The sequence below is a fragment of the Callorhinus ursinus genome, unplaced genomic scaffold, assembly GCF_003265705.2.
Source record: "Callorhinus ursinus isolate GAN/ISIS: 27379988/994484 unplaced genomic scaffold, GSC_fseal_2.0 scaffold27, whole genome shotgun sequence".
NCBI lineage: Eukaryota > Metazoa > Chordata > Mammalia > Carnivora > Otariidae > Callorhinus > Callorhinus ursinus.
Genome location: NW_027397089.1, coordinates 12,319,660 through 12,338,032, shown reverse-complemented (window position 1 = coordinate 12,338,032; position 18,373 = coordinate 12,319,660). Strand labels below are relative to the sequence as shown.

Sequence of the window (18,373 nt, the reverse complement as noted above, 5' to 3'; positions counted from 1 at the left end):
GCCCACACAGTGGGCATCCAAAGAATGGTAGCAATTATCAATTATTTGCAGATAGATTTGTTGATGATGTAATTGCCTAATCAGCAAAATGAAAATATGTTTGATCACCTAAATGCCCGAATGGTGGTGAGTCCTTCAGCTGTTTCTGAGAAGTGGCAAAGCAGAGGGAGCTGGGTACTATCATCAAGTTCTTGGAGATCCCTAGAACAGAGAGAAGAGCAAAATTAACTTCATATGCCTTCAGGTTCAGAGACTACTGTGTTCATCCTAAATTAGGGCTTTTACTTGTCATTGCAACTAATTTCTTCTAGAACCCAGTTAACAAAAACCTCAAACAGCTTATAATCTAAAGAGGAAGAGAAAGATGAGTACATAATGAATTTTGGTCCAGGCCAAATATATACTGTATTGTAAAAAAACTACTTGCTTTGTATAACAACTATAGTAAACTGCTATGGGGACACAAAGGAACGGATATTTAACTCATACCTAGGAGATGGATAATTTTTTTTTTGAGCAGGTGGAATTTAGGGCAAATCTTGAGCTTTGAGGAGGGCTTCAATAAAACAGACAAGAAGAAGTGCGTTCCAGCTATGAGAACGAGAGCAAACACCGCAGACTAAAGAACCTGGCAGGTTCAGTCTGGCTGGTGCCAAGAATCCTTTGCAAGTGCCAAAGTGGGAAATGGCTGTATAAAGGAGAGGTGGGACTAGGTGGTGGAGGATCCTGGGTGGCTTGGACAAAATCACTGAAGACTAGAAATAAAATGATCAGGCTATGCTTAAGCAACATGACTTGGGAGGCTATAAAGGATGAAAAAGAGTAAGTAAGTTAGGATAGTCTACATCAGAGATTTTTTTAAAGCTCTGAATTACTGGGATGCTAGTGAGATTTAAAACAAGGGAAGCATTGTGAGATAGTCTTCCAAAAGTAGGCTTCTAAACTGCAACAATCAATGAATTGTAGCAGGGTGAGTAAGAGAGAAGAGTCAAATATGGCCTTGTTCTTTCCAGCTTAGCAGTCTTGACAAATGACCATATTATTTACCAAGATGGAGGCCACAGAACAAAGGAATTTTAAGAAAAAGACAATGAGTTTGCCCTTGGCCACGATGAATTTGAATCCTTGCCTCCATGCTTCATGGAACTTTTTTTCATAGGTCCTCCAAGAAACTACATATATACGATATCCAGTGACTGTTTGGTGGACAAACCCCTGAATCATCCTTTTCATAAAGATGCACACTACTGATAAAAACATTTCCTTAAACCACATAAGCTTGCATTTCTAGAAGATAGGCTAAAAGTTATACCATATGTTTCAAAACATCCCTCTTTTTTCTTTTCAGTCTTTTTTTCTGCCATTTTTTTTAGGTTTTTGGGGTTGAGGATTTAGAGTTGCAGCATCAACATTCACCTTCCAGAGTCAACTGAATTATACTGTTACATAATCTTCAACAATTAACGTGGGCCATTCTGGGTGGCCTGTGTAGTGCCACAAACAAATGCAAATCTCTTTTGAGTTTCTACAATGGGTTTGTCCACTTCAGAAACTGCAGATGAAGAGACAGAAAGAAAGAGGGAAAAGGGAAAGAAAGAGGGGAGGAGGAAAATGAATATGAAGGAATGTGAGCAGTTTGCTACTTTAAACGTAAAATTAAGTGGCTATTTGTCAATTTGACACAAGTATCAGGTGGTCACTACATTTGAGGTTTGTAATGAAGGGAAAAATTAGGAAGAAGCCTTTGTTTATAGGACTATATTTTGTGAAAGCAAAAAGGTGAGGGTATAGCTTGACCTTGTATTCTTTTAAGTAGGAAACACTTCCTTACATAGCTAACCACACATTAGGTCTTTGATTTCAGAGATTCCAAATTCAATGACATTTCCTGTCTCCACTTTCATTCCTTTGGGTGTTTACAAAACGTGTTAAATTGCCTGAGCTTTTCTCTATGAGTGAGTCCTGCAGAGCCTCAGCATCTAGAGAAGTTTTTGTTCTTTTTTTAAGATTATTTATTTATTTATTTACTTGACACAGAGAGAGAGAGAGCACAAGTAGGCAGAGCCGCAGGCAGAGGGAAAAGGAGAAGCAGACTCCCCACTGAGCAAGGAGCCCGATTGTGGGGCTTGAGCCCAGGACCCTGGGATTACGACCTGAGCCGAAGGCAGAGGCTTAACCGACTGAGCCACCCAGGCGCCCCTAGAAAGGTTTTTTTGTCTGTGAAATTTAATGTCATGTGGTCATATTTGCTCACTTTCAAAGAATTTCAAATAAGAATGGTTGATAATCTATTATCAGTGTTAATTCTTCAAAAGTGATCATCTCCTCCATGCAGTGCCTGGGTGGCGCAGTCGGTTAAGCATCTGACACTTGGTTTCAGCTCAGGTCCTGATCTCAGGGTCCCAAGATTGAGCCTCACATGGGGCTCTGCACTCAGCACGGAGCTGGCTTGAGATTCTCTCTCCCTCTGCCCCTTCCACTCATTCTCTCTCTAAAATAAATAAATAAATCTCTTTTAAAAAGGATCATCTTTGTATTTTAGTCACTACCAATGCTAATAACAGATTGTTCTTTCTTATAATGAACAAAATTCACAATTCCTATTATCTATTTATTTATTTGATTATTTGCAATTCCAATTTATAATGGACTAGGAATATTTGCCTGGCCTTTGCACTCAATTTGTATTGCAAAGGGGTAAAAATAGACCCAAATTGGCACATGACTGAAGTAAGACATGACTGTAATATTTAATGGTAAGAAGACAAGGATAGATTTAGAAACAACAGAAATTAATTAACTGAACATCTTGCCCCTCCAGCAAGCAGCATTAGCAATAGTACCAGAAGAAATGAAAGAGTGAACTCATGACTAACTTCTCCCTTTTGGTCTGAGTTTGCTACAAGAAAAGCGGATGAGGTAGGGAATGAAAAAACATTCTAGATTTAATACAGATCTCTAACATTTGAAGGACCCTAAATCATAGCTGAAATGGAGAAACAACCACATTTTTTAATTAAAAAATGTTATATGATATATTGAGAGGGTCCTAACTACAGTCTTGGATTTTCTTGTTACCTTCCCCAATTTTTCATCATCTTCCTTGCATTCAAGTCCTATTAAGTATTCTCATTTTACTGAATAAACTCAGTATTTACCTTCTTATTCCAGCACTTAATCCATGTACAAGGGTTACCTTATCTGTTTTATTTTCCCCAGAGACTAAGTTTCTTGAGAATAGGTTCTTGTCAGGTGGATCTCTTCACCTGCCACATGGCTTACACAATTATTTTCAACACAGAATGCTTACTGAGTGTTTGTTGCAATAAGATGCTTATTGCAATGATATAAAATTTACTGTAATATTTATAGAAAGCCTTCAAACTAAACTGGAAATTTTAAAACAACTGGTACTACATTTCATTTAACTACAGTACATCTAGAAAATGATAAATCTTATGTTAATAGAAGAATGTAAGATTCATGGCTACTTTTATTTATATTTGGCTGGGTACTCAAATACATGTTAAATGATCCAATCTGGAAAGTTCCAATCTCTTGGAGTTACAGCTCTTCTGTCAGACATTTCAAGATTATCTACTTTCCTAGTCATCACTCTGGCTTATCTTTTTAACCTTTTTAAATTCTTCTAGATTTTTACAGAAGGCATTTTAGCATTTTACAATATTTTATCTTTTCTCCCCATTTGTGGAATAGAACAATATGAAGTCACTTACCCTTTGGAACTGTGTTTGGTTTTACAAGTTTTCTGTCAATGTCATGTTCAGAAAAAGGACAACAGAATGAAAAATTTGGCATAGTTTGTGGACTCAAAACTCAACATGTCAATCCACATGTTAATATATGCCCAGGGCTTAAACAACCAATTACAGAAACAATTATAATAGATCTCCAAATGAAATATAATACAGGTTTTTATCATGTTAAAAATAGGTTGTATTTCCAAATTCCATACCTAATCTTGAAAAACACTACAGCAAATCTGAATCACAGCAAATCAAATACATAGGCTTTTGAAAATGAATAGAACTTTGTTTTACTTACTTAGAGGCCACTCGAAAGTATTTCTGGATAAAATAAAAGGCGACCCCGAGAGGCACAAGAGCAACCAGGAACACAGGGGTGGCATAAGAAATCATGCCAATGGCAGACAGGCAGAGCAGTGTTGAGCGAGTTAGAGATTCCAAAGTTGGAGGGATGTGCTATTAAGAAGGTAGTTTGAGAGGAAAATATTTTAGCTCAAAGAAAATATTCATTACAATGCAATAAAACATTCACTTTATATTAATGTTAAGTTATATAATTAGTTACAAAAGTAGTATATGAACATTTTCATTGTAAACAAGTCTTCACTCCTTCAGGTTCACTCACTTCCCTTAGTTCAGTATTTTTACCCATCTTTCTACCTATCTACTTATCATTGGTCAGTCTGTCGGTCTGTTTATCTTGGGGATTTTACGGAAATGGTACTATAGTATAAATCTTATTTTTCCATGTGTTCTTGATTTATTTTACTGAACAAGACAGACTATAAACCTTCCCATGTTACCATATACAAATCTCTCTCTCTTTTTAATGGATATTATTAAAAACATAGTTAGCATATTATTAAAAACATAGCTATTCCTCTTCTGTAAGACATTTACATTAATTTTCTGTATCTTGCTTGCTTATATTTTTGACTGGATTATTTATCTTCCTTGTTGATTTTTAGATGCTCTTTACAGATTATGGATGTTTTCCTCTTGCTTTACATATGTTGCCAGATTTTCTCCCAGTTAATCTATTACATTTTAAATTTGTCTTTGATGCTTTTAGCTCAAAAGAAGTTTAAAATTTTATATAGTCATTTCCTTTGGCTTTTTTCTTTATTCAGAGTTTTGTGTCTTACTTAATTACCACCCCAAAATTCTAAAACTACTCTCCCACATTTTATTTTATAGTTTTATGTTTTTATATGGCTATCTTTATTCCATATGTATTTACTTTGTATTTCATGGATAGCTAATTGTCCCAACATCCTTCACTGAAAAAAAAATCCTTTTTTTAACTGATTCCAGATACCACACTTATCCTGTGTTAAATCTCTCCATATGCTGGTGTTTCTGAGTTCTCCATTTTGTTCTTTTGATCTACTTGTTTTCTGTGATCACCAGAGTATTTTATTTTTATAATGGTTTCTGGATATCTGATAGGGGAATTCTCTATATATACAGGATTTTTGGATTTCTAGGATTGTTGGATCTCTTTTCTTCTTATTAGGTTTCTCTCTATTTTTGTTTTTGTTATTATTATGAATAGAATTTATTTTTCACTTAATTTTTTAATTGGTGTAGAGAAGTTATTGAATTTTATATCATATACCTTATGCAGATACTCTTCTGAACTTTCTAGCTGGTTTTTATTGTACTAATTGTCTTGGACTTTTTAGGTGGCAACCATATCATCTTCCAAATAAGGACTGTTTTGTCTCTTCTTTTCCCATACGTATTCCTTATGAAGTGTTTTAGATGCAGTGTGACTAACCACCAAAGAAAACATCAAAATTTTTCAGTATACTTTTTAGTCAGCTGCATGCATCAAGCATTCTTTTCCTAAACTGAGGGTAATTTAGGTATTCTGAAGGTAACTCTGAAAAGTCAGAAAAGACAAGTGCTGGATTTGATGGATTCTTTTGTCCATTATCCTAAGGGTCTGTTCTTGGAGAGATCCAATTTTAGAGTTTGAGGACTTTAATTGTAGGACAAACTTCTAGAAAGGCAATGGGATCTAAAACTAAACTGGGAATCCTTGGAATATTCTCTAAAATATCACACCATCTAAAACTTTTCTTATTAAAGAGCCAGTCTAGTTGAAGTAAAGGACATCTAAGACAGCTTGGCATTTCATCCTTTGCTTCTGGGAGACATTCTGCATCAATACTAAACTTTTAAGAATTTTGCTGTGAATGGAGAGACAACATTGATCAAAATGATTCCTTTTTATAATAAAAAATTAAATGTTAGTTTATTCTTTGCCATTTCCCTTTATTTCCTGCTCATTCTCTAAGTATACTCTTCTACATGCACAAATTATTTCAAATTAAGCTTTTCCTTTAAGTTTTTATTCTATAAATCAGTTATGCATATAATATTGACAAGTGTGCCTATAGGTTTTAAGCTTTAGACATCCTCTATTGTTAACAGGTAAATGTTATATAGTTTATACTGAAAAAAAAAATGGTTTCTGAACTTGAAAGTAACTCAGGCACTCACCTGATCAATGATATTTGTATCAGCTGAGAAGCGATTGAGAATCAGTCCCAAGGGGGTGGTATCAAAGAATCTAGGCAATAAACAGATTGGAATGTATGATAATAGTAAACTGTCTGGAACCTGAGCACTGCTAATGGACATCTTAGAGTCGGGAAAATGAGAAGGTTCCTATTTATTTGCTCAAAGACCAAATACACTCTCTAAAATTTCACATTTCACTTAAATTTAAAGATGTATGTTTTTATGATTTTGTGTAGAAGAATAAGAAATGATTACTTTTTTACCTTATTGGTCCAAGAATTATCTTATTGAGGAGGTTGTGGTGAAGGTTTTTGGCAGCTGTGAGACCCATCCATTCTACAGTGAGAGATGTAACAAGGCAGAGAAAAATACCTGCTCCACAAAGTATGCTAAATCCAGCCACATAGTAAGTCTAAAAAGCAACCAACACCAAAAAACCCACATATGAAATTACCAGTTTTTTTCTTACTAGAACACAAAATATCAAAGTCAGACAATATTTTCAACTTCATTATCTTGTATCAATTTAGAGAGTTGAAGGAGTGCAGTTTTTGGAAACTAAAGACAGTACCCCCACCATGTCCCTCCTTGTTTCATTCACTCTCTTCCAAGGTTTGCCTAAAAGCAGTTGAAGCATTAGAGTTTGTTTTCAGGTTTGAAATATTCTTGGCTTTCTATACTGTAGAGCTCATCCTTCCTATCCCTAATCTCAGAATAACCAGCTAATACATTGGCATCAGTAGTTAAAATCAATACCATCAAAACAATAACACAAAAGTCCCGTGTATATGTTACACACACACACACACACACACACACACACACACACACACACATCATGTGCATATACCTCTCTTGAATCCAAATCCAAACATTATCTTTAAATGTTTCTTATGATAAGTTTTAAAACACAAAAGTGATCCTAATAGATTCCATTTTGACAGGTCATTCTATTTCAGGTCCTATTTTAATTCACTTACTGAATCATTACAAAAGTCCTATGACATTTGGGCTATTAATATCAAACTAAACAAACGAGTATCATGTTAATCTCAACATTTATTTCCTTGATGACTTAAAAACAGAATTCACTATACCTGATCAGCTTTTCCAGAATTGCTTATACTGTACTCCGAAGTCCATGTGGCCAGCCAGTAGTCTATGGCCACAATGACTGAATGTTTCAAAAGCTTAGAGAAAATCATCAGGAAGAGCAAGAAGAATCCTCCAGAAGTAAGGTACCGCCAGCAGGTTTTCCATGGCATTTTAGTCCTGAGCCTCATTACAGTGGACATATTATCATCCTCATCTTCCTCCTCTTCTTCCTCTGCATGTAAAATATTAGTTTAAGCTTTCCTCATCAACAAGTGGATGAAATTTGTATTATCTCATGAAAAAGCATATAAAAATCTCCCTCAGATTTATAGAAATACAAGTGTTAGTCTTAGAAATTTTAAATGCTTTAAGCTGGGAAAAACCTCATTTAAAAAATTGGTGAAAAACGAATGAATGAGTGAATGAGCAAAACAATAAGCAACATCTGTGTCTGGATGAGATAATTTGCCAGTTTATTACACATGAAATTGACAGGAAGTGTAGACTAGAAGTTTACAAAGTTATCAAAAGAACTGCATTGCCAATAAAACCACAGGCCTGGCTTTTAGACACATAATTTTTTGAACTCTAAATTTCTGTATTTGTAAAACTTCACTAGAAGGAAATAGACTCTGAAATTTGTGGATTGCCCAAGAAGACATAATCTATGCTCTCTATGGTCCATTTTAGATGTGGTCATGGAGGAGCATGAGCAAGAAGAAACCTTCCACACAGCAAAAGCAGAGGACAGAGGACAAGAGTCAGGGAGTTCCTCTCAGATGTTTAAACCATCTGGAAACTCCAAGATGGTTATCCTAAGAACATACTCCATAATGAAGACGGAATTTCAGCATTTCCTCACCGGCAAAATTTGATTATTTCTGCGGTCTGGTGAATGTTGTGCATTTCCCATCCTTTCCTTTTCCAAAGACCATTTTCATTGCAGTTATCCTGTTATATACTCCACTACTCTATATTGAGTAGGTTGTGGGTAGCAAAGATAGATAACTTTGGTTTACAGGTTATCAGACCACAGAGATCTAAATATGGATACTATGGGAAGAATGAGCATCACCAAAGATCCTAGTATTTTGAACTGGATGCAGTAAATGAACAGGTCTCAGATAATATGTCCTTTGGTAAGTGTGGGGTCAGTGTGTGAGAACAGGATTAGAAATCTGCATGGTTAAAGTGCTAGACACTTGCAGCCTACTAACTGTCTCCCCAACATGCATTCTCTGTTTCCATATTAATTGAAATTTTAACTGGCCTACGGCTGCCCAGCTAAATACAAGATTTCATCCTTTTCCCAGTACCTAATCTGTACATGTAATGAAGTGGCCAGTGGTAAGGAGTTAGGAAAAATATGTGCAACTACTTCCCTTCTTCCCTTCCTGGTGGCTAGAAACAGACATACTGACCAGGACAAGGAATAGCAACCTAGTGGGAAATACGTACGTAGCATATTGTGCTCTTTAATATGCATTAACATCATTTTATTCTGTAAGGAAGTAGCACTACCTTATTTTATGCCCGAGAGAATGGATTAATGCAACAAGCCCAGGGTAGAGTATCCAGCCATATATAAACCACTGGAACACTGGAGAAAGTAACTGGGCATGACTCCACTTTTAGAGTGCATTAGAAATAACTGGTTTTAAATTCTAGAAGCTGATGTCTGTTTACAGCACCAGACATTTTTAAAAATATTTTTAAATCTAAGGAATTGAAGTGCAAAATCTATTCATTCACTTGTTCATTCATTCACTCTCTCAATGAGTATTCATTGAAACACTGAATACTTATCTGAAATATAAAGGTAGCATATTTTGGTATTCTTTGCCTTGAAATTACAATTTTCTCTCTTTCTTAATTGGCTTGTAGAAATGCAGGCTTAAGCAAAAACTGTATAAGAAACATGAAGTATAGTGCATTTTTACCCTATGGACTTAAATGAGATTTATCTTACAAACTTCTTGGCAACAAATGTCAAGGCAATGTAATTATTTCATCTTATTCCTCGATTTTCCAGGAAATCTTTTTTTCTCCACTATACCTTATTAGATCCAGAAAACTGAAACATAACAAATGGCTTTGGTGGAATTCTCTTATTCTTTGTTGCTGTAAAGTCATGAAAATTCCCTGAGGACTTACTGAACGATTCAAGTATAAATATTTCAAAACAGTATTTTCTTCATATTCCTCATTTATTGCCTATTTCTGAAGGACTGACATTTTATTAATAACTTGATATGGTCATTCTACTAGACTTTCCAATTTATATGAACAAGGGTCTAAATCTATTTACGAAACAGGGCCTTCTCCTCTCAGCCCTCTCTCTCGCACAGCACAAATACACTAAGACACACTTAGAAACCGCTCACGATGCCTGTTGATGGATTACATACACCTTTTCTTTGCTCCTATTCTTTTCATTTTCAGTATTACATATCTGGCTTAGCTCTTTTCTCCCTGCAAAGTGGCTTTTTATTCTTCACAGGCATACTTGTGCATCAGTAGCTAAGGTAAAGCCGTCATGTCCCACTTTGAATGTTTCAGATATAAGAAAATGATCTACCTTCATCTTCATCCTCCATTTGGGCTTTGGCCTCTCTCGAATACATGGCTCTTCGGAGGGTTTTCCTCTCCAAAGTTGTTTGGTCAGCTTCCATATCCTACAGTAAACACCATGATATCATCATTCAAGGAGCTCACAGCCCTAGGAAGGTTTTGACTTACCCATCAGTGACTCACACATACCAATCATTAGTTTATCTATACCAGACTTGAGCTCTCTGCTCTCTCTAGAGATCAACGACTCCTGTTGTAGGAGTAGTTGTGAGGCAAAGCCTGAGGTTTGTAAGGCTTCAGAGCTCAGAAATGTTGGGGCAGTAAGAAGCGAGGGCAAGTAGCAACAACACAATGGCACCAACCCCAGGAGGAGGGACACCTCCTCCAGTCTTAAAACATAATTCCACCACTGCTACTTATTTTATCTTTACGTCACTTTCAGATACTCCCTGTAATTCTCTAACCAAAGATTTAACCATGTTAATAAATAATCTCCTTCAACAATGCATGCAGTTCTAGACTGGGTAGAGCACTCTCACTCATCCCCTCTTATTATAAATTACTAAATCAGAATGAGTTTCCTTAGCATCTCACTAGGGTAGATGCACAAAAGAAATGGACTTCAATAGGCAGTGAAGGAAGGTAGGTAATTTTGAAGCAAATGAAAAATGAGGGTACTTAGGTGCCTAGCAGCTTAAGAGAAAGCCCTAGGAGGGGGAAATATGCAGAAGGAGAAGGGAAACGTGCCCCAAACAAACTGTGAATTTGTCAGGGTTGTGTGCTCAAGACAGGGAGCAGGATTTCATTTTCTCCATTCCTCTGCTTCCAATACCCTAGTTCCCTTGGCTTCAGAACTGGAGTGGTAGTATCAGTTCTGACACATTGTGGGTTAAATCCGCTGCTGCAGGACAGTTTGGGAAACTAACCGTAGCCTTGTTTCTGTGGGGAAATGCATTCTGAGTTCCAAACAACTGACCCACAAACTTTTGGAATCCATGGTAAATTGAGGGCTTTCTGTATACGCGTGCCTGTTATATCAATAAACAAATAAACCCTTAGTGATCAGTCTCTAGGTAGTGATCGTGGTTTTTGTTGTTTCGTTTTGGCCTTATACAACATGTGTGATTTAGGAGATTTGCTAGAAGGCTCTATTGCTTCCAGATTCTTGGTTAAAAAAGAATGAAAACTAAAGTGTCTCTTGAATAGCATTTTTTTGAGACAATTTCATATCAGCTTTTAATTTTGTCTAATGATATGAAAACTAAAGCTCGTACGTGAGATTAAATACAAAATTAAAGCTGACTCGATCCTCTGCATATAGGGTAATAAAATGAAATAACCCTGCACGTTGGAAAACAGCAGATTTGGTTCTTGTTCAACTCTCCCTGCTATGTGAGCAAAAGATAGAACATCTCAGATACTTAAAAAAATCTTTATTCATTTTTCTTATAAGTAAGTGCTCATATTAAGCTCATTACAGGTTAAATATTTTAAATTACATGATATTTGTCTTAAGTAAATGTGAATTTTGTGTCATTTATCTAATAAGTATTTCTTGAATGCCTGTTACAGATCAGATAAAGGTGAGGGTTGGGGCAGGAGATATCAAATGATGTTAGCTTAATTTGCTTAAAAACATCAGGAAGATAAAGATGTCATCCAAGCTAGAATTTTTAATAATATTTAAATCAGCTCAAAGTGTTATCTCCTCTTCCTTCTTGTAGTTTTAATTGCTATCCTTGTAACATTCTTTTGTTAACACCTTAGCCTCAAACCGACAGTTGTGTCTAAAGCCCAGTGACAGGATGTTTTGTTTCACCAGCCTTCTCTGCTTACTTGATCTACTCTGGCTCTAGGTCAGCCTTTCTCAACCTTGGCACTATTGACATTTTGGTCAGATAACTCTTTGTTGTGGGGGCTGCACTGTAAGATGTTTAGCAGCATCTCTGTCTTCTACCCACGAGAGGTTAGTAGCACCTGCCCCCCGGCTGTGACAACCAAAATGTTTCTAAATGTGGCCAAATATCCCCTAGAAAGCAAACAAGACCCTGGTTGAGAACCAGTGCTCTTGGCAAACACCCCATCCTGCCACATAACAAAGTGAACAAGAAACTGTTTCCCCCCAGTGTGAATCTCACTGCCTTCAGATGAATTTCCAGTGCCTGCTCTTCCCTAGGTGGCAGTAACCTCCCTGCATCCCCAGGTGAGGATTCTGGACAGGTGCATGGTTCCTTCTGGCTTCTACTGGCCACTGTTCAGCCTCACCATTGCATTCGTTTTGTCCACACCCTAACTTGCTCTGTATCTCCGCCAGCTGATTTATAACCCTGTAATGTGTCTTTAATTATAGAGTTATGCTATCTCAAGTGATCACTTCATTTCTAAATACAACTTAATGGACTTTCTTCCTGGCTTGTTTAACAGTCAGTATTACTATAAAATCAAGCCAACAACTCTCTCTTTTTTTCCCAAATCTTCTTTCCAAAGTAAACCATAAGTGGCCCCACTCCTTAAGCTTACGTCATATTCTTTTGTCCCTGGCATCTAGGTCACTGTAAAAAATGTCATTTGGAGCCATCCCAATCAAGTTTCTCACAGTATAATTCCTAAGTGGGCATTTGCTGATGGTACCTTATAATTTTTTTGATGAATATCCTCATTTAAATGGTTCTGTGTTGTGTCCCATTCTGCTTCACTTCTACTTTTACAAATATCTTTTCTTCCTTAGATAGTTTGCTTTTGAGGTCTTTGGCAAATCTACAGGAGACAGAGCAATCCTAGGGTCTGTCTGACTTTTTATCTTCCTCTCTCTATTGGAACAGAGATCTTTTTATTCTTTTATAAAAATAATGCATTTTAATTTCTTGATATTCTCAGGAATTTGCTGATACAAAAATTTCATTTTATAATGCTGAGTCCTGGCCAGGAGTACTAAATTCTGGACACTTTCTAGTCTCAAGTCAAAAAACATTTTAAAAATTTACTAATACAATTATAATTTCACCTCTCAACCACAAGTTGTTCTTTCATTGCTCTCAGTCTGGTCTCTGACTCCGTTATCACCTCATTCAATGTTATATTTATATCAGACATAACATTACACCAGATTTACACTGAATACAGACCTGGATTTAAGTCCAACTAGTACCACTTATAATATGGACTGTACAACTTATAAGTTACTTAACCTCTCTTGGCTTCAGTTTTCTCACCTATAAAAGTGAAATCATATTTTCTTTACTTATTTCCCATATTTTCTTTGCTTTTTTCTGGGGGTTTGTGAAAATCAAATGAACTTATGTAAAAAAAGGTTTTAAACTTAAAAACTATATCAATGAAAAAATTAATTTTTATTTCCTCCTGATCACCTTCCTTCACTTCCCAGCCTTATTCCAGACATGCTTAACAACATCACTCATAGCTCACAGCTCTTCCTTCTTTCAAAATCATCTTAGATTTTGTTTCGTCCATGACCCTGTATTTGTAGGTGGTGAGTGAAAATATCCTCACATTATATATGAATAAAATAAGATACATAGAAGAAAAATTAAGATAAAATAATGATATACCATGCTTCAGCAAAGTTTAAGTTTTTTTGTTTTTTTTATTTTTTAAAGATTTTTATTTATTTATGGAGACAGAGAGAGAGAATGGTAGAGAGAGAGCATGAGAGGGAAGAAGGTCAGAGGGAGAAGCAGACTCGGGAGCCCGATGCAGGATTCGATCCTGGGACTCCAGGATCATGACCTGAGCCGAAGGCAGTCGCTTAACTGACTGAGCCACCTAGGCGCCCAGCAAAGTTTAAGTTTTAAACACATATAATTATAATATGGTTCAAATTAAAATCAAAATCTCCTAAAAACCTAAGAGCACTTCCTCCAAAAGATATCATTAGAATTTTATTGTTTCAAAGTAGCTTATTTATTGTTTTAAGATTTTATTTATTTATTTGAGAGAGCGAGCATGCACGAGCATGTGCAGGCTCGAGCAGGGGGAGGGACAGAGGGAGAGGGAGAAGCAAGCCTCCCACTGAGCATACAGCCCGACGCAGGGCTCTATTTCAGGACCTCGAGATCACAACCTGAGCTGAAGTCAGGCACTTAACCTACTGAGCCACCCATGTGCCCCAAAGTAGCCTATTTATTAATGACATATAAATATACAATTACTTTGGGTTTCAAATGAGGACCATTATATCATCAAATATTAAATGGTAATACTCCTTTAAACAAATTTTTAATAATTATACAGTATATTCATTACTCTTTTAAAGTGGACTCTGAACTCTTCTGATTTATGAACAATTACCTTTTCTAATTCTTGATCTTGCCGATTCATAAGTGTTTTCCAGTGTTCATAAAGCTCAACATCTTTGGTTTGAATGTCCTTCAAAGTCCCTTCTCTTAATACACTTCCATCTTTCATGGCTATGATCTAAGGAAAGCACATATTAGCATAACTGTGACAAAAATCCTTAACTGGCCAAATGAATTATTTTATCTCAGACAGCATTTCTTAATGTCCCTATTTATTTATATGACTATAACATTAAAATTAATGAAATTTCTTTTAAACTCTTACCCAGTCAGCATGTGTTAGATACTGTAATTTGTGAGTCACAAGAACAAGTGTCCTTTTGTCATCTTGGAGAAATTTCAAAATCCCTTCCTGCATTAGGTGATCACTCAAGTGAATGTCCAGGGCAGAGAATGGATCATCCTACAACCAGTAAAATGGAGAGAAGAAACAATTTCTATATTCTTGATATGATTCAATTTCTCTAGAGAGTAGAAATATAAATAACTAAGAGTAAATTATCTCTAACATCCAATTTATAAAAAAACAGACTCTGTCTATACTTAAATTGTTGAGAAAAGGTTTTAAATTAAAAGTGAAGCTTTTATTTTCTTTCACCTTAAAAAATTATTTAAAAAGTAAATAACAATATCCCAAGTGGTTTGCATTATTATATATAAGAACCTCAAGCTCAAAAAACAACACTTCTTGACAACCTTTAACAATAGACCGAAGAAAGGATAAAACAATAATTCCAGTAGTTGAAATTTAGATAATAAAAACAGTCATAGACTCCAGATCAAGATGGCGACATAGGAGGCTCCTAAATTTCCCTCCTCCCCTGGGTGCTCTGACTATGCAGCTACACACAGAGCAATTCCCTCTGAGAGAAATCCAGAAACTAGTTGAGTGACTTCTACACAGTGGAAAACTAAAAAAATACCCCATCTAAAAGATAGTAAAGGCTGAGACACATTTTCACCACAAACCTCACCCACTGCACCGCACCATACAATTGGAGGGAATCCCCAATTCCAAGCTTCTCTCTGAGAAGTGAAGGATTGGGACCATACATCTAGTGCCCAAACTTTTATGACTGCTACCTAAGGGACAGGCCCCAAATCACTACGCTTTGAAAGCCAGTGGGGCTTACATTGATAAGTGCCACAGAAATATAGGAAACAAAAAGTAGCTGGTAATAGGCACATAAACACTTACCACATCTATCTCTCCAGGAGTGAGCACAGAGGGAGCAGACAAAAAAGCCCTTTACCCCGTCTCCCTGGAAGGAGTCTGACTGCATACCTTACAAGCTGCTACCGGAGGGTCCAACTTCTAATTAGCATGAACAGTGCTGATTATGATCCTTCCTGTAGCCTGAAAGAGCTATTGGGCACTTCCTCTGTCTTTTCTTTCCATCCTACTCTAACAATAAAACCAAGTTTCCAATATCTCCCTGGAAGGCGTTTCTCACCTCTAGTGTCCCACTTGTTACTGGGGCCATTAAATGTACTTGCTCCCATCACCTCACTCTGATAGCCAACAGGGCTGGCATTCATGAGTCCCACAGGACTATAGCAAACAAAGAAGAAGTTTTTAAATGGGCATAGGGGCATGCCACATGGCTATACACCCTGACTCATTGCATATAGAGCAGGCAAAAATGCTCATCTCCCAGTTTCTCCCTGGAAGGGGTTTGACTAAATATTTTCCCAGCTGCTGCCTGAAGGTCCAGCTTCTAATCAGCCCCCATTTAGGTGCTGACTGAAATACTCCCCTTTGGGACATTGATGGGTCTTAGCACACTATCAACTACTGGGAATCGGTAAGAATAAAGACAGCAGCTTGGGCAGTCACAAAGTTCTGAGAGGCAACCAAAAGCTTGGGTCAGGCTGATTGATGAGGTTCATCGCCTACAGGAGACCAGTCTGTCAAGACTGGGAGAGCTGTCTACTTTTACTAATGCACAGAAAGCAACACAGAGAGTCAAAGGAAATTAAGAAATAAGAGAACATGTTCCAAACAAAGGACCAAGATAAATCTCCAGGAATCAATCTTAACGAAATGGAAGTAAGTGATTTATTTGATACAGAGTTCAAAATGCAAGAATAAAGTGAGAATTTTAACAGAGATATAAAATATTAAAAAATACCAAACAGAACTCATAGAGCTAAGAATATAGTAATTGAACTGACAATTTCAATAGAGGACTTCAACAGATAACTAGATCAAGAGGAATAAAGGATCAGTGAACTGAAAGACAGGGCAGTGGAATTAATCCAGTTAGAAGAACAAAAAGAAAAAAGAATGAGAAAGACTGAAGATAGCTTAAGGGACTCAGAGGACACCACTGAGAAGAGCAATATATTCACTGTAGGAGTCCCAGAAAGAGAAGTGAAAGAAAGGGGCAAAATGTTTATTCAAAGAAATAATGGCTGGAAATTTCCCCTACCTGGGGAAAGAAACAGACATCCAGATCCAGAAAACCCCAAAAGTGCCAAAAAAGATGAACTGAAAGAGAGCCAGACTAAGACACATTAAAAATAAATTGTCAAGGGCGCCTGGGTGGCTCAGATGGTTAAGCGTCTGCCTTCAGCTCAGGTCATGATCCCAGGGTCCTGGGATCGAGTCCCACATCAGGCTCCCTGCTCCTTGGGAGCCTGCTTCTCTCTCTCTCTCTCTCTCTCTGTCTCTCATGAATAAATAAAATCTTTAAAAAAGAAATAAATTGTCAAAAGTTAGACAAAAAGAGAAGCTTAAAAATAACAAGAGAAAAACAACTTGCTACATACAAGGGAATCCCCATAAGTGTGTAAGATTTTTCAGCAGAAATCTCACAGGCTAGAAGATAGAGGGGTGATAATTCAAAGTGCTAAAAGAAAAAAAAAAAACTACTCTGGTGGAGCAAGATGGCAGAGGAGTAGGAGACCTGGATTTCGTCTGGTCTCAGGAATTCAGCTGAATAGGGATCAAACCAATCTGAACACCTACGAACTCAACAGGAGATCAAAAAGGAGAGTAGCAACAACTCTCTGAACAGAAAAGCAACCACTTTCTGGAAGGTAGGACGTGTGGAGAAGTGAATCTGAGGTGATATTCAAGAGGATGGACGGTGGGAGAGGGGGCCTCCGTCGGCCGCTTCTGGCAAGTGATAGAGCCACGGAGCACAAAATTGGAACTTTTAGAAGTCGGCTCTGCTGAAGGGACGTCGCACCAGTGGCTAAGCGGGGGGTGGAACCCTCACGGGACAGTGTCGTCTCAGGACCCTCGGGGTCACAGAAAGACCGGGGGTGCCTGAGTGCAGCAGAGCTCCCAGGTATCGGAGCGGGGAAGCCGGCTGCAGAGACGGAGCCAAGGCGCGGGCTCTCAGCTCGGGGTTGCCATAAACTGTGATCTGCGGCCCAGTCGGGCCACTGCTCCTCCAGCAGGGACCCAACAAGCGGCAGAGCCGGGGAGACTCCCCTTCCTCCCCCCGGGAGGAGCGGCGTGGGAGTGCACCGCAGGGATCTGCTGGGTTTGGAGACTCCACACCGGGTCGGGTGCCAGAGATGGAAATGATCGGTCACAGGCCGGGTGAGCACGGAGTGCGGCCAGAGACTGGGGACACGGGAGTGACTGACTGCTTTTCTCTGGGGGCGCACTGAGGAGCGGAGCCCCGAGTTCTTGCCTCCTCTGGAGCGGAGATTGGGAGGCTGCCATTTTCACTGTCCTCCTCCAAAGCCATACGGAAAGCTTGCAGGGAACAAAAGCTCCTGAGAGCAAACCCGAGCAGCTTGCTTAGCCCGGACCGACAAGGGCGGGGCAATTCCGCCTCCGGCAAAGACATTTGGGAATTACGGCAACAGGCCCCTCCCCCAGAAGATCAGCACGAACAGCCAGCAAGCCAAGACCAAGTTTACCGATCAAGGAGAACGCGAGAACTCCAGCGCTAGGGGAATACTGCACATAGAATTCGTGGCTTTTTTTTACCATGATTCATTAGTTTTTCAAAGCTAATTTTTTAACTGTTTTTTTTAATTTCTCTTTTTCCCTTTTTCAACCAACATCTTATCAATCCCTTTTTAAAAAAAAAAATTATTTTTCATTTTTAGAGTCATATTTTATCCCTTCATAGT

At 37.8% G+C, this 18,373-nt stretch overlaps 1 protein-coding gene across 11 annotated transcripts in view; it reads right to left on the bottom strand.

Moving 5' to 3' along the window:
- Positions 1–18,373, bottom strand: part of ABCC9 (ATP binding cassette subfamily C member 9) — a 136,510-nt gene that overhangs the window by 31,815 nt on the left and 86,322 nt on the right. For all 11 annotated transcript variants that reach the window (XM_073877864.1, XM_073877865.1, XM_073877862.1 and 8 more), the window contains 8 exons: positions 14,544–14,681; positions 14,271–14,396; positions 9,970–10,066; positions 7,394–7,623; positions 6,560–6,708; positions 6,276–6,345; positions 4,066–4,223; positions 109–201 (listed from right to left, as the gene is read on the bottom strand). In XM_073877864.1, the coding sequence (XP_073733965.1) occupies positions 109–201; positions 4,066–4,223; positions 6,276–6,345; positions 6,560–6,708; positions 7,394–7,623; positions 9,970–10,066; positions 14,271–14,396; positions 14,544–14,681 (1,061 nt within the window). The remainder of the gene's footprint in view (positions 1–108; positions 202–4,065; positions 4,224–6,275; positions 6,346–6,559; positions 6,709–7,393; positions 7,624–9,969; positions 10,067–14,270; positions 14,397–14,543; positions 14,682–18,373) is intronic.